The 14,293-nt window shown below is 50.0% G+C and overlaps 2 protein-coding genes across 10 annotated transcripts in view; one reads left to right on the plus strand and one right to left on the minus strand.

Moving 5' to 3' along the window:
• Positions 1-12,239, plus strand: part of GPLD1 (glycosylphosphatidylinositol specific phospholipase D1) — a 62,787-nt gene extending 50,548 nt beyond the window's left edge. For 6 of the 7 annotated variants that reach the window (XM_044388681.3, XM_057305075.1, XM_044388677.3 and 3 more), the window contains 9 exons: positions 50-206; positions 723-864; positions 1,551-1,656; positions 1,742-1,835; positions 6,644-6,820; positions 7,205-7,365; positions 8,519-8,545; positions 8,663-8,713; positions 10,296-12,239. In XM_044388681.3, coding sequence (XP_044244616.2) covers positions 50-206; positions 723-864; positions 1,551-1,656; positions 1,742-1,835; positions 6,644-6,820; positions 7,205-7,365; positions 8,519-8,545; positions 8,663-8,713; positions 10,296-10,382 — 1,002 coding nt within the window. In that variant the 3' untranslated portion in view covers positions 10,383-12,239. The remainder of the gene's footprint in view (positions 1-49; positions 207-722; positions 865-1,550; positions 1,657-1,741; positions 1,836-6,643; positions 6,821-7,204; positions 7,366-8,518; positions 8,546-8,662; positions 8,714-10,295) is intronic. The other variant, XM_044388678.3, reaches the window with a different exon arrangement.
• Positions 12,232-14,293, minus strand: part of MRS2 (magnesium transporter MRS2) — a 32,815-nt gene continuing 30,753 nt past the window's right edge. For all 3 annotated transcript variants that reach the window (XM_026511279.4, XM_057305077.1, XM_044388682.3), the window contains one exon: positions 12,232-14,135. In XM_026511279.4, the coding sequence (XP_026367064.1) occupies positions 14,025-14,135 (111 nt within the window). In that variant the 3' untranslated portion in view covers positions 12,232-14,024. The remainder of the gene's footprint in view (positions 14,136-14,293) is intronic.

Raw genomic sequence — 14,293 nt, forward strand, 5'->3', positions numbered from 1 at the left:
TCCTGCAGTCCGCCTCTGAGCTAGACGTGCTCTCCTGGTCCCCCTACAGGACACCTACTGTAACTTGGGCTGGACGCTCGTGGCCGCAGACGTGAACGAAGACGGCGAGCCCGATCTGGTGATGGGCTCCCCTTTCGCGCCAGGTGGAGGGAAACAGAAGGGCATGGTGGCTGCATTTTATTCTGACCCCAGCTGGAGCCAACAAGGTAGTGCTTGCAGGGGTGGGGCGGGGAGGGAGGGGCAGAGACTTCCCTGCTCTAGTCTGTCCTTGTGCCTGTGGGCTTCTGCCTTTCTCCCACCTTCCACTCTCATTTCAGCTACATTTTCTAACACCTCTTCCTCGTGCAGATGAGAGTATCTACCCGTGTCATCCAAGTGATACGGGTGGAGTCACTGGACACACACAAAGGGGCCCGACTTCCAGGTCCAGATCCCAGGGGGCCGGTAGGGTGTTGGCAGAGGCTTTCCATGGAAGCCTAGGAACCGCGAAGGCATCCCGGTGATGCCCCGAACTACCCACTGGGGGCTGTCTTTATAGCGCGTCCCCACTCCACAGAAGTGGGCTCCAGAAATGTACTTCCGTGAAGCGTGGGATCCGTTTCTGACACTGGGGCCCCTGGGAGCAGCTTGGGGTACATAAGAGCTCCGGCGGAGACTCCGCCCGCCCCTCCCACCCCGGCGGCCTCCCTCGTCAGGTAAAAGGCACTGGTTGTCTCGTGTAGAAGAGCTGGGCGTGGAGGCGGCCAACTGGACGGTGTGGGGCGAGGCGGACTTCTCCTGGCTCGGCTACGCCCTCCACGGGCTGCGCGTGGACAACAGAACCGTGCTGCTGGTGGGGAGCCCGACCTGGAAGCACGCCGGTAGGTGAGTGCTGCTGTGGGGGCCCCGGGACCCGTGAGCCGGGGGCCTGCCAAGCGGGGGCTCAGAGGGGCCGAGTTCTTACCCCGCCAGGAAAAGGTGGCAAACTCTCCTCCTTCGAAGCTGAAACGTGAGCTAGGAAGGAGTCCGCCAGGGCTCCCGTGACAGTCCCACAGACTGGGTAGCTGAAGCCACAGGAAGGAATTTCTCCCAGTTCTGGAGCCTGGGAATCCGAGGTCGAGGTGTTGGTGGCGTTGATCTTGGAGGCCTCTCTCCTCGCCTTACCGACGGCCGCCTTCCTCCTCTTCTGGGTCTGCGCCCGTCCCTGGTGTCTTTCTGTTCTTACAAGGACACTAGTCCTATTGGATTAGGGCCCCACCCCGATGACCTCAGCGTAACATGATTGCCTCTTTGAAGATCCTATCTCCAAACACACACATTCTGAGGTGCCGGGGTTAGGACTCCAACGTGTGGACTTTGCAGGAACACAGTTCAGCCGGTGGCCGTGGACCTCCCTCTGCCTGTGCTCCGTGGGGAGGCAGAGTGGTGAGCCTCGCCTCTGGAGAGTCTTCATACTGCCACCTCCGCTCCCCTGCCGGGGATCACAGGGACGGGGAGAGTGGGCTTGTCTTTGCTGGGACCGGAATACTTGGCCGGCTCTTCCTCCTCCGCCTGTGTGTGCTTCATTCCAGTCTGGGCCACCTGTTCCACACTCAGGAGGAGAAACAGAGCCTCGGACGGGTGTATGGCTATTTCCCCCCCAACTGCCAAAGCTGGTTCACCATTTCTGGAGACAAGGTATGGCTGCCGCTCCCTCCCCAGGACAGTGGACACCGTGGAGCGCTTTCCGAGCTGCCCGGTATTGATTTATTGCATTTCACAGACGATGGGGAAACTGGGGGCCTCCCTATCCAGTGGCCACGTGCTGGTGAACGGGACCCGGAGACAAGTGTTGCTGGTTGGAGCCCCGACTCACGGTATGTCACGCGCCATGAAACTTGGCTGCATTTTAGTCAGGTGGCTCCTTGACCACATCCTATGGGGGAAAGTTGTGAAATCTGGAGCCAGACAGACCTGATTGTGAATATATCCTTTTCTCATTAATAGCAAGTGGCATAACCTGGGGGAGGTTACTTAACCTGCCTGAACATTAGTATCATCATCTGCAAAATACAAATTATAATATCTATCTCATAGATTCATTGAAAATCCCCCATGAAAGTAACCTGTGTTTTTAAAGCTGCTGTCCTATTGAGCTTGGAGCGAGAGGGGAATTGAGAAAATTCTATAAATTGGTTCACTGGGACTAGGTCTGCTCTGAGGACATATGTAAATAAAACATGATTTTATTTACTTTATGGGAAAGAGTTTTAAAAAGGCAACAAAAACTCCCTTCAGGCGCCTGGGCGGCTCAGTCGGTGAAGCATCTGCCTTAGTTCACGTCATGATCTCAGGGTCCCGGGATCGAGCCCCATGTCGGGCTCCCTGCTCGGCGGGGAGTCTGCTTCTTCCTCTCCTGCTCATGCTCACTCTCTCTCAATAAATAATTAAAATCTTAACAAAACATACGCCCTCGAAGATGATCAAAGTGAATCATGTTAATTGTAGAAATTTGTGAAAATACAAAGACGTATATGGAAATCACCCCTTATCCAGATATCTAAAAACTTAAGCTCATACTAATATATATACACACACACACACACACACACACACACATACGTGTGTGTGTATAAATTTTCACACCTAATTTTTAAATTTTATATCCTGAGCATGTCATGTTACTAAGATTCTTCTACAATGTGGTTTTCGAAACCTCTCACATTTGTTTCCGTGGGCACATTTACCAACATCATCCTATTGCTGGAAATTTAGGATGTGCCCTATTTTTCACTGTTGTGAATAAGGTCTTATCTCTTGAACATCCATGTACAGAAAACTCTGTCTCCTGAATAGTCTTTAAAATGGATTCCTGGACTAGAGGGTCCACTAGTAAGGCTCTTACATATTGTCAAATTATTTTTCAGGCAGATTTTTGTTTCACACAACATTAGAATAATAAGCAGAGTGCATTGGGCAAGAATGCACTCTCGCAATGGCTAGAATTTTTCTTTTCCCTTTTCTTTCTTTCTCTTCATTTCATTTTAACTAGGCTCCATGCCCAGCGTGGGGCTTGAACTCATGACCCAGAGATCGAGGTGCATGCTCTGCGGACTGAGCCAGCCAGGTGCCCCAGAATGGCTAGATTTTTCACCGCATGATTAAGGACACAGCACTGTAACCCCAGAAACTTGCTGACTTCGCTTTGGAGAAGTTGGGTTTTTCTTCTCCCTTTCGCAGAGACTAGGAGGTGATTTCCAAGTTCTTGCAACACCCATTAGTGATCTTATTTGCTTCCCTTCTCCTTCGACTGCAGTGCTGTGATTAGAGCTTTCCAGACTTTAATGTCCTTACCGTCTTAGTGTTTTCCTGTTACAAAATACTATATAACATATAGAAAGGTTAATTTACATATCTGTATTATATATACATTAACCTTATTTATGAGAGAGAGAGAGAATATCCGTATCCCTCGGTGTCGTGCATCGCGGTTCTAGGATACAGACTCACCGAACTTGAACAATCAGATGGACTTGCAGGGTGACCCCTGAGGGCGGCGGTCGGGAGCATCACTGTCAGGCCCGTCCCTCTCCCCCTGGGCTCTGTCTCCCGCTCCGCAGAATCTTTGGTTCAGAATGTGGTCACTGGATACAAAGAATCACTTAAAGAGTTAGTGGGGATTTGAGGGTGCTGGTGAGTAACTAGAAGTATTTTCAGTATGAAAATGATAATACTCAAAGTGGCAAGGTCGAGCTGAGGTGGGCACTCACAGTGCTGGTGAGAGGTGAACTGACTGACACTGCCCTTCCAGAAAGGTCTGGCAGAATGGCAAGAGCCTTAAAGATACTCATTCCCTTGGATGCTCTTTGGACCACTTCTAAGAGTCTGCTCTCAGAAAATATTCCGAACTGCAGGGAAAGATCTTTCTCACGGTGTTGATTATAATAGCAAAAAGTTAGAAATGGCCTAAATGCAAAACATATAAAATTTTATAATCCGCAACAATCTTCATTTTGTTTAAAACGTGTATGGCTATCAAGCTCCAGAAAGATATACAAGTTCTAGAACTTCTTTATACTTTTTGGGGGTATTTTCCACACCTTTTATAAGGATGTGTAAAAAGTCTTGGCATTCGCAAGTTTGACGCTCAGAGTTTTGACTGTTTCACAGGAATCCTGAGAGTCAGTGACAGGAAGTAACACGATTTGTAGTTTATCTGAGTATCTGAGTTGCAAGTATGAGCCACACGGCGAGGCGGTGTCCCCTGCCCCGTGGCTCGTGAGGGAGTCCAGCCGGTGAGACCCACCTGTTTTAGGACAGCTCTGAGCTCTGCTGTCACAGTAAGTGACCTTGAGAAATAATAAAAACACTGTGTTTAAAGAAATCCTCACCCCCTGCCCCGATACAGCCCTTTTAAAAACCAAGGGTCTGCTGAATTACTTTACAGATCTACAAATACTAAAGCATAACCTTGGGTTCCTTTCTCTGGGCTACAGTGTGTTTGATAAGCCATGATCTGCATCAACAGGGAAACAAGGTATTTAAAAAAAAATTTATTGAAAAGTATCCGTTTCAGGTGTATCAGTGAGTCAATATTTTGATACATCACGAAATGAGCCCCGTTAAGTCTAGTTGCCATTTACCAGAAAGGAGGTGTTTTGAATGGCCAAAAATTTGAAGTCTCTGAATTCTTTTCAATAGACTATCATTAAGAGCAAAACGGAGTGGGAAGTAGAGAGATGGCCCGCATATCCCTAACCCACCCATGCGTCACCCACCCACTACGGGCCTTCGGACCAGAGATGTGCGTCCGTTACAACTGATCCTACGCGGACTCACCGTTATAACCCAGGCTCCCGGTTGCATTTAAAGTCCCCTTTTGTGTTGAACCCCCCGTGGGTTTGGACAAAGGTATGAGGACCCGTATCCACCGTTATATCCTACACAGAGTAGTCTCACCGCCCTGAAACTCCTCTGCTCACCGACTCCCCCTCCCTCCCAGCCCCGGCAACCCGGGGTCCCCGCAGCTCCCTCGGTGTGCCTTCTCTAGAACGGCCTGTCGCACGCGGCTTTTCACACCGGCTTCTTCCCGCGTCACGCAGCCTGTGCGTTAGGGTTCCGCCACATCTTCATGGCTTGATTTGTTTCTGAATTCTTCCTTTTTAAATGTGCTGATTTTAAAATTTGAAGAATTTTAATTGTGAGATTTTCTAAATTATGAATTCTAATAGATGACGATAAAAATGACGAGGTTTGATCCCCCCCCCCCCCAGCACTCGGAGCCGTCGGAGCAGCAGACTCACGAATCACTCATAGGAAAGTCTGCCTTCTAAATACCGGCCTGGAGAACAGTCTGGAAGGGTCGCCCGCAGAGCGACCTTGGGGAGACTTAGGTCCCTGAGAGGGTCTGCGTGCCACATGCACAGGCCTGGAGGCCCAGGGAAGCGGCAGACCGAGGCGGACTCGGGCCGCACCTGGAAGGCAGCACGCTGGCACGGAGCACCGGCCCCGCGCCCCTCCTGCAGGCCGGCGGAGCCCGAGGGAGAAGCCACACTTCCCCCCTCCCGGCGGCAGGGGGCGGGGAGGGGGCCCCAAGGATGACTGCAGTGTGACCCCAGGGAGCTCGAGTCCCCTAAGGAAGCATGAGACTCTGGCTCTCAGCCTGAGTACTCGGAGCACTGGTACTTGACGACAGCACCGTTCCCTTGGGAATATGGTCTGAGGTCAGGGCGCGACGTGGTGTGGCAGCGGCCCAGGCCGCCGGGGTGCTCGCCTGCTCCCAGCCCGCACTGGGCTGTGCACGAGGGCCGGGGGGAGGTTGTCCAAGACAAGCCACGTCGGTAACCGGTTCTGCGTGACCCTAAGTGGACACACAGGCGGGACCGTCCCCGTTCGCGGACACATGGCCTGGCTCCCGGTCAGCCTCTCCGGACCACCACCCCCCCCCCCCCCGACCCGCAGGTCCCAGTGTGTTTTTTTGAGAAGGTCCTTATTTTCTGAAATCAAGGCTCTGTTCCAAATGATTTGTAGGCAAAACGAGCTTTGTTTAAAAGTCCGAAATTCATTTCAAAAGCATTTACCCAATACTTGTGCTGAAGCAGGCCCCGTACCGCCAAGCCCAGTGCGCGAGGAAGCGGTGGGTCCGCGGCTCGTGGCGCCGGCGGCCTGGGGACCTGCGGGGCCCGGGAGCACAGACACCTGAGCCGCCCGCGGTGGGGTGTGGGGGACACAGTGGCTGTTCCAGGCAGGTAACACCTCACGCTCTAGGGCCCAGACTTAAATCTGTGATGGGGGATGTGTGGGGGAAGTGGCCCCAAACGCTAGAGCTGGGAGTCGCAGATTCTGGAAGGCCCTGTGAAGAACTGAGACTCTGTGGGAAGGTTTGTCAGGAGTGTGACGCGGGCAGTTGGCGACACAAGGGAAGATGGTGTGGAACGTACTGCAGGGGTCAGGCCTGTCTGATGGGGTATCCCCGAGCGTGCCCCACGCTTGGGTCTCTGTGCCCAAGCCAGCTGTACCTGCCACACGACCAGAGCCGGTCAGCACTAAGTGTCCTGTGTGGTTCCTGAGCCATCGTGTCGGTCGAGGTACAGAAGGCTGAAGCAAGACTGGGACTCCATCCTGTGCTTTCCATCTTCTCTCCATTCCTGGGATGGCAGCAGACACTGTGCCTGGTTTATTTCAGATGAGGTGTCCAAAATGGCATTCCTGACCGTGACCCTGCACCAAGGCGGAACGACTCGGATGTACGAACTGACCCCCGACACACAGCCCTCTCTGCTCAGCACCTTCAGCGGGGACCGCCGCTTCTCTCGATTTGGTGGAGTTCTGCACTTGAGTGACCTGGATGGCGATGGCTTAGGTGGGAAAGGAACAGGGCCTCTGGCCGAGAATAGTGTCCCTTTGCTCAACAGACCGGTCCCCTAATTGGATCATGTAGCTTGTGCCCTCATAACGGACAGCTCGGTGGCCCAAGGGCCTTTAGCTCTATTTTGAGTCCGGCAAGACCAGAGCTGAGTGAGCTAGACTTCTTGAAGGCGGTAACATGAGAGCCACTCACATCAACGGTCATGGATGGATGGTCAACTAGGGAACGAAGCCTCTGCGAGGTGGGGAGATCAGGGTCGACCACATAAAGGACGCACTAACCTGACTTGGGGGAGGCTGGGGTTAGGGTGCAGTGGTGGGCAGCGGAAAGGATGACAGTGAGGAGTTGTTACTCCCTTCTGATTTCTGTTGCTCGCAGATGAAATCATCATGGCAGCCCCCCTGAGGATAACAGATGTCACCTCTGGACTGATGGGGGGGGAAGACGGCCGTGTTTACGTATATAATGGCAAACACATCACCTCTGGCGACATGACAGGCAAATGCAGATCATGGACAGCTCCGTGTCCTGAAGAAAAGGTAGCGTGTTCCGTACAAAATCCCATGCCACGTTGGGAAGGGAGGCTCCCTGCCGATGCCTGGTAAAATCGTGTTCTCTGCAAATCTTAGAATTTTTACCTGGACTGCTTGCGGTCAGGACACAATCACGTGCCTGTTTTTGTAGGTGCAGGTGGCCCTGCGTTCTTACAGGTCTGCAGTACTTGTCCCTGGGGCTAAAGTCTAGTTGGACATGGTGTCCCACTGGTTCTGGTCACAGCCTGCCGGCGCCTGGGCGGGAGCCCACAGCAGAGGAAAACAGGCCAGGGCCACTATAATCTCATTAAAACACCCACTCTTTTATTTCCTGTTTCACTGCTTTTATTCCTTTTCTCAGGTAGGTTTCTGTAAGTTCCCTGGGCATGAAACACCAGTTTTTTAAAATAATTTAATTGCAAAATTAAAGTTTATTGTAAAAATTGTAGAAAATATAAATGGTGCAAAAGTTTTTTAAAAAAATTCAAAAATCTACCTAGAGTTGCACTCTGCCGAAATAATTAACCTTTTGATGTGTATCCGTCTGGTATTTCTTCCTGACCTTAACGGCTACCACCCACTGCGCACTTACTCTGCGCCTGGCACTGTGCTAAGCACTTTACAGACCCCTCCCTCCCCGGCCACTTCTTTAACCCCCATCAAAGCTGGCGAGTTGGCACTATGCCTGATGAAGACACGGAGGATCCGAGAGGAAGGTGCTCGAGGGTCACAGTGCTCGGAAACGGAAGGGCCCTGCACCAGGAACACGCTCGTCGTTACACTGCGTGCGTGTGTTTCATAACTGTGATCTACCGTAGACAAGTCGGTAACGTGATTTCGTCTCACCTGCCGTTCTTCTAAGCCGGCTTCCGTGCTCCTACCGCACGTTTTCTGGCTGCCTACTGTTTTATCTGTGGATAAGCCACAGTTTATGTAAACATTACTTAAGTGAACATTTCACTGTTGTAAGGATACAAACGTTCACATATAGACACTTTTGTACATCTGTGTCCTTGAGCTGAGCTCCTGTAAGGGGAATTTCCGGTGTCAAAGGGTACCCACAAGTGTAGGCTCCTGTTGAGCGTAGAAGTGTGCGTGTGGGGCTGCAGTTAAAACCCACATGAACAGTAACCAGTCCCCTCTCACCCTTTCCTTTCAGGCCCAATACGTACTGGTTTCTCCAGAGGTAAGCACCTCCAGAAGGAATGAAAAAAAGAAAAACCCCAAACGTGCCCTTCCCTTATTTTTTAAACTGCTAAGATACGGTATGTTTTCCAGACCATTAACAGACACTGTTTTACAGGCAAGTTCGAGGTTTGGGAGCTCTGTGGTCACTGTGAGGTCAAAAGACAAGGTGAGCGTGAAGACTGCACTCCTGACGTTTAGATGCTAAGGCTGGGGTGCGATGATCTCATTCTGTGGTTCAGATATTACGTGAAACAGAGCCCCACAAAGAAGCATCCACACACGGTCCGATCCCCGAGGGCAGGGGTTGTAGACTACAGCCCGTGGGCTGCCTCGAGGTCTGTACAGTCCATGAGCTAAAAGTTTCAGTGTCCGTACTTTCCTCGGACCACAGGCACGCACTGCTGTCCCGCGAAGCCTCCCGTAGGAATACTTATCCGGGGCCTTCAGGGGAACCCGGCAAACCCTTGCCACGTCGGATCCCCACTGTTCATGTTCTCTTCCAGACTCCTGGAGTTTCTGTAGGACTCTAGGGACAGACACGTCGACACACAGTGAGCGCACACCCTTCTGGTCACTGCTTCGTGCTCTTGCGCTCTAGTGTGCCGTGCTTCCCCTCGGACAGACAGCCGCGGTGACCTCAACGCCTGCGCAGCACTGTCCACACGCACTACGTTTTATTTGGTTCACTTTCTCATAGGTGTTTATTTCTCCGTTATTTCCAATTTTCTTACTATTGTGAGCATTCTTGCATCGCTGTATTTTCATATAATTGTGCAAATGTCCCTGCTAATGCTATTCTTGGTAGATTGCGAGGTCAAAGGGTATGCACATGTTGGATTTTAATGGACACAGCACTTAAAGGGTTTACCTTCAAATATACAGCTAGACCACTGAATCCACTCATTCGTTTCCTTTAGGAAAGGATATTGCCCAGAACTGTACAGGCTCTGACACAAAGTCCCTACCTTTGTGGAAAAACACCATTTATACACATGGGAAGTAAAATAAAACGCAAATCGGGAGAGGATTAAGGGCTGAAGAGTAGCGTGAACAGTACTAACGGGGTGGCCCTGGCTCCAGCTTACTGGCGTTGGGTGACTGCCCTCTGGTGGCCCCCTGTTCAAGTGGCCTTTGCTTGAATCCATTATAGGCAAGTCTGATAAGAAAAAGGTAAGGTTATCCAGAACAAAAACCGATAGATTGTTAAATTTATGGAAGGATTCTCAAAAGGTCCGCTGACAGAATACATCACAAGCTTAGCTTACACTTAAAATTCATTTCCCGAAAGTTAGACGTTATCAAGAACCCATGAATTATACAAAAAGTATAGACCAACCATTACTTACACCAACTGAGAGGAGTGCTACAGATCATCTGAAAGTAATTTACAGTTGATTCCTTTCCGTACAACACTGCACGTTCACCTTGTCACTGTAGTTCACTGCGGAGAACATTCCGATTCTTTCACTGTCTCTACACCGACCTGGGACTGTGGTGCGAAAGCACCAAGTAAGTTCAGTTCTACTGAAAAGTGGACACGGACAGTCTGAGGAGCGTGGCCTCTCCCTGGCCTCACGTACTGAGACTGTTAGCAACGGGCACCTGAGCTGAGCTGCCCTAGTCTGCGTCTCTGAGGCTCGTGGCATCTAACCAATGTCTCCATGTCTGTCACCAGAGCACAGCACGATGCCTGGACTAGGGCAGGACTTCACGGGTGTGATGAACAATACGGTTTTGTGTCCCTACAGAACCAGGTTGTCGTTGCTGCTGGAAGGAGCTCTCTGGGAGCCCGGCTCTCTGGGGCACTGCATGTCTATAGCCTCGGCCTCGATTAAAGACTTCACGACCTTTTCCTACCCTGCGTCCCCTCTCTGGGCCACGCCATCTCCAGGATGAGCATTCTGGTGGACAAAGGGGCACGTCCAGGGGAGCCCGGGGAGATCCTGCTAGAGATGGAGCTCCTGGAGTGGAGATAGGCCTATCTGGGAATACGACCCAGTCGATGATATTCGTGTCCCCCTTCCAGCATTTCCCTCCTTGCTTCCCCTGTACTGAAACTTATTCCCAGCTTACTGTCTGGGCTCAGACCAGCTGTACAACCGCTTTCCTCTTCCACATGAATACCTAGGTCGCTGCCGGGAAAGGCCTCTCTGTGGTTAGCTCTTGGGAAAATCTGTCCGTTTCTCCTGAAAATGTCCTTTTAAAATTGGTGAAAGCACAGTATACAGGGAAAAAAAGAGAAACAGTACCGTGAAAAGGTGGTGGGTGAGGGAGAACCTCACAACTCCAGTCACCCGCCGTAAGCAAGCGGGTCCTTTCTTACAAGGATTATTGCATTTCCTGGGTTTCAGGGAGTGAAGGACAAATAACAAAAAACTAAAACCCCACCTCTGAGCGCCCCTGCCTGCTTTTGTAGAAGCGCCTGTTCTGACAGTTGAACCCAGTGACTCTCCACTAGTTCTTGTCCTCCCACGAGGAGCCCTTGTTGCATTCTAGCCAAGAGCTCTCTGGCCCGAGGCCACCGCAAGGGAGCAAAGCACGCTGCGGCCTCCCGGGGTCCCGGGCTGGCTGGCGCCCCTTCCTGTGCCCGTCCTGCAGAAGGGCGTACTCGGGGAAAGGCCTCGAGCGCAGGTGTTAGCTTCACGCAACATGTGAGGCACTATTACAGATTCTGCAGCCATCGGGGAAGAACCTTTTCCTCCTGGCACCAAAAGCAGAGAAAGTAACTGACGTCAAGATCCGTTTTTAGCTTCTCAAAGGGCAGCACAGAGACTGGTTCAAAGAGAGGAATCCAGCTGAAGAGTCCGGTGAAATTAGAAATCGGGAAAGCTCCCCCAGTTCACACTGTGAGCATAAGGGGAGTAGAGAGGGACAACCAGGCTAGACCTAGCGGGCACCTCGGGCTGGCTCCCGGGACTGTCCTCTTTCCTACGGAGCTGTGCCAGCTGCCCGGTTCCTGGGAACAGCACAAAGCGCAGACACCATTTGGTTTCACTTGGGTAACAATGACTGGTAGCTCAACTCATATGAGATACTATTTTTCGTTGGAGTTTATTTTTAGGGGCCAGAATCCCTTAACTGTACTCACGGGTTCTCACGCGCCATCGCTAGAGAAGGGTCTTGGTTGACACATGATCGTCGTCTACCGAAGGATTTCCCTTTTTCTCGATGCCTAAACATACCAGACAGAAGCAAGTTCTCGCACAGGATTTTATACGGATATTGAACCATCTCAATCCCATACTCAACAGTGCGAAGTTGCATCCCTACCACAGAATGTCAGCCTGGTGACAAACTGGCCCGCAGCGTCCAGCGCGTTATCCCCACAGGCGGGTTACGTTTTCACGCTGCTATTAACTGTAGGTCTAAGCCTGGATTCTGAAATGTTTAACAACAAAAATGGAAATACCTAGTAGGGTTTTAATCTCTCATGAACACAAATCTGAAAACTCCATGACCTTTGTTTCAAGATGTCAAACCACACGTACATATTTGTGATTCGTTTTTCTGTTACCTGTGTATGTAACAACTTCAAGATTAAAATGGTTTCATGCCTTTGAACCACAGACCTATAGAGTTGGCGTTTGGGAATGAACTCTGCTCACGCACCATCATTAGACCACCTCCACAGGTATTAAAGTGTGTTAAATATTTTAACTCCAAAAATAAAGCTGTGTACAACGCTTGGAAAATGTGCCCAACAGCTTTTTATTTAGTGGTTATTTCTCAGTCTGTTTGCTATCATCTGCCACACTTCCTTAGAGCCCTTCCGAAAACAGTCTAGTGAGGTTATAAGACTGCTCGCTCGCTCACATAACCGAACACTTGTGCTCGTTTTAATTCAAAATTTAAAATCGCCTAACTTCTTGGGTGAGAAGCAGTATCCTGCTAGCCGCAAAGCAGAGCAAGTTGACGTTGAAATCCTACTTGATCGAACCACCTTCAAGAACTTCATAAACCACCAGTAACTTCTCTTCTGTACCCTTAAGAGGTAGTTGCATTTCCCTTTTATTGAGGAAACATGACTCCTGAAAAAAAATTTTACCCAAGTCCACTAAGTCACACCAAAAGGAAAAAGGCCAAAATTCTATTCTGTGCCTGATCAGAGTCAAACCAATCAAGCCCTTTGGGCTTTCAGTTCTTCCCACGTCACAGTGAAGTAACATTTATAACCTATGCATAGTGATACCGAAAGGTCATGAACAGCAGCAGTGCTGAGGTGACGGAGTGTCCCATGAAATCGAAAGATCATCAAAGTCCTCACACACATTTATGACGCTAGAGAGTTAGTTAGTATATCCACACTCTGACACCCCAACGCGTGCCCCTGACCCACAGGGAGGTGCCCAGTGGGCCACTCAGTGCTGAGACCAACCCAGCCTGGGCCATCGTATCCTCCAGCTTCTAGTGGCTTCTTACAACCACACAGGGGAGTAGGGAAAACCACTTACAACTCTGTCTTCTCTCAAATCAGCTATTTATTAGAATAGCATTTTTATTCCCATCACCAAACCCCTTGGCAAATGGACTCCTAAACTTCCTCATATGACATACTATTATACATCAGGGAACCCCAACGTTATCAGCATATTGATTTCACTACTCTTACACTTGCAGAAGAGCTGCTCTGGACACTCTGAAGTTATCTACCCTCTGGTTTTAGGAAGCCCATCTGTCAAGCTCCAAGGTGTAGGCATACACATTAACTGGGCTACACGTTCTTTTTCGGGGGGTGGGGGTGGTTGAGGGGACACCTCCATCTACTCCAAAGTCAGGGAATGACCTAAGAGCTGTACGACAGGAACAGAATGGAAATAGTTTCTTCCAACGTTACTTCCAAAGGCTTCCATGATAGCCAAGCAGAGAAGAATAGTTTCAGGGGTCAGCAGAATAAAATCCTGATTAACTGGAATCCATTTAAGCTGATATTAAATCATTTCCTTTTTATTTGCCTTATATAAAAGGGGGACAAATACGAGAAAATAAGGTACGTTAAAGATTGGTTTAAAGCACAAACTTTCAGAGTTTGTTTTAATGTTCATATGTATTTTCCTGCCTTTCCAGTTACCTAAGAGTCAGGAAGTTGCCCAGACCACGATCCCCTTACTAAGAACTACTGCTACCTGATCTCGTCACTGTGGGCTTGTCAAGTTTTCAGGCTTTGCTTGGCCTGAGACGTACAAATCAGAAAATCTATACAGCAGTCTATTCTCACATCATGTCTATAAAAACATTTTAAGATTGTGGGAAATAGAATTTTGGCCTTTTACAAAGCACATATTTGCTTCTTTCCTCAATTCTGAAAATGCAGTTAAGTTCTAGCACTATGGAGTGCCACGGTATCTTTACCATCAGACATTATAATTTTAGTGATTTTTTCCAAGTCTCTGACTCTATAAAAGAACGTACTGAAAGAGTACCCGACGTTCCCCGTGACCGCCGTGAGGAGTGACGCAGGCTCTCCTGTGCTGAGGTCGCTAACGGTTGGTCAGGACACTCCTGCCCGATCCGAGTCCATCCGGCCGGAAGCTGTGCTTCAATTCCAGCCTTCTGTCTGCCGGAAGGGACTTCTTGGGTAAAGAGGCCATCTAAATAAAGCAGGAAAATTCATCATTTTAGTTTGGGTCTGTCTCAAGAGAAATGCCGAGTCAAAGGGGAGGTGCCCAGCAGAGGGAGGACTGCAAGCCCTGTGTTGGTGCCCTAAGTATTCGCTCCTGGTGTAAACTCGTAGAAAGGTAAGAAAAAG

The sequence above is a fragment of the Ursus arctos genome, unplaced genomic scaffold (genome assembly GCF_023065955.2).
Source record: "Ursus arctos isolate Adak ecotype North America unplaced genomic scaffold, UrsArc2.0 scaffold_31, whole genome shotgun sequence".
In the NCBI taxonomy this organism is placed as follows: domain Eukaryota; kingdom Metazoa; phylum Chordata; class Mammalia; order Carnivora; family Ursidae; genus Ursus; species Ursus arctos.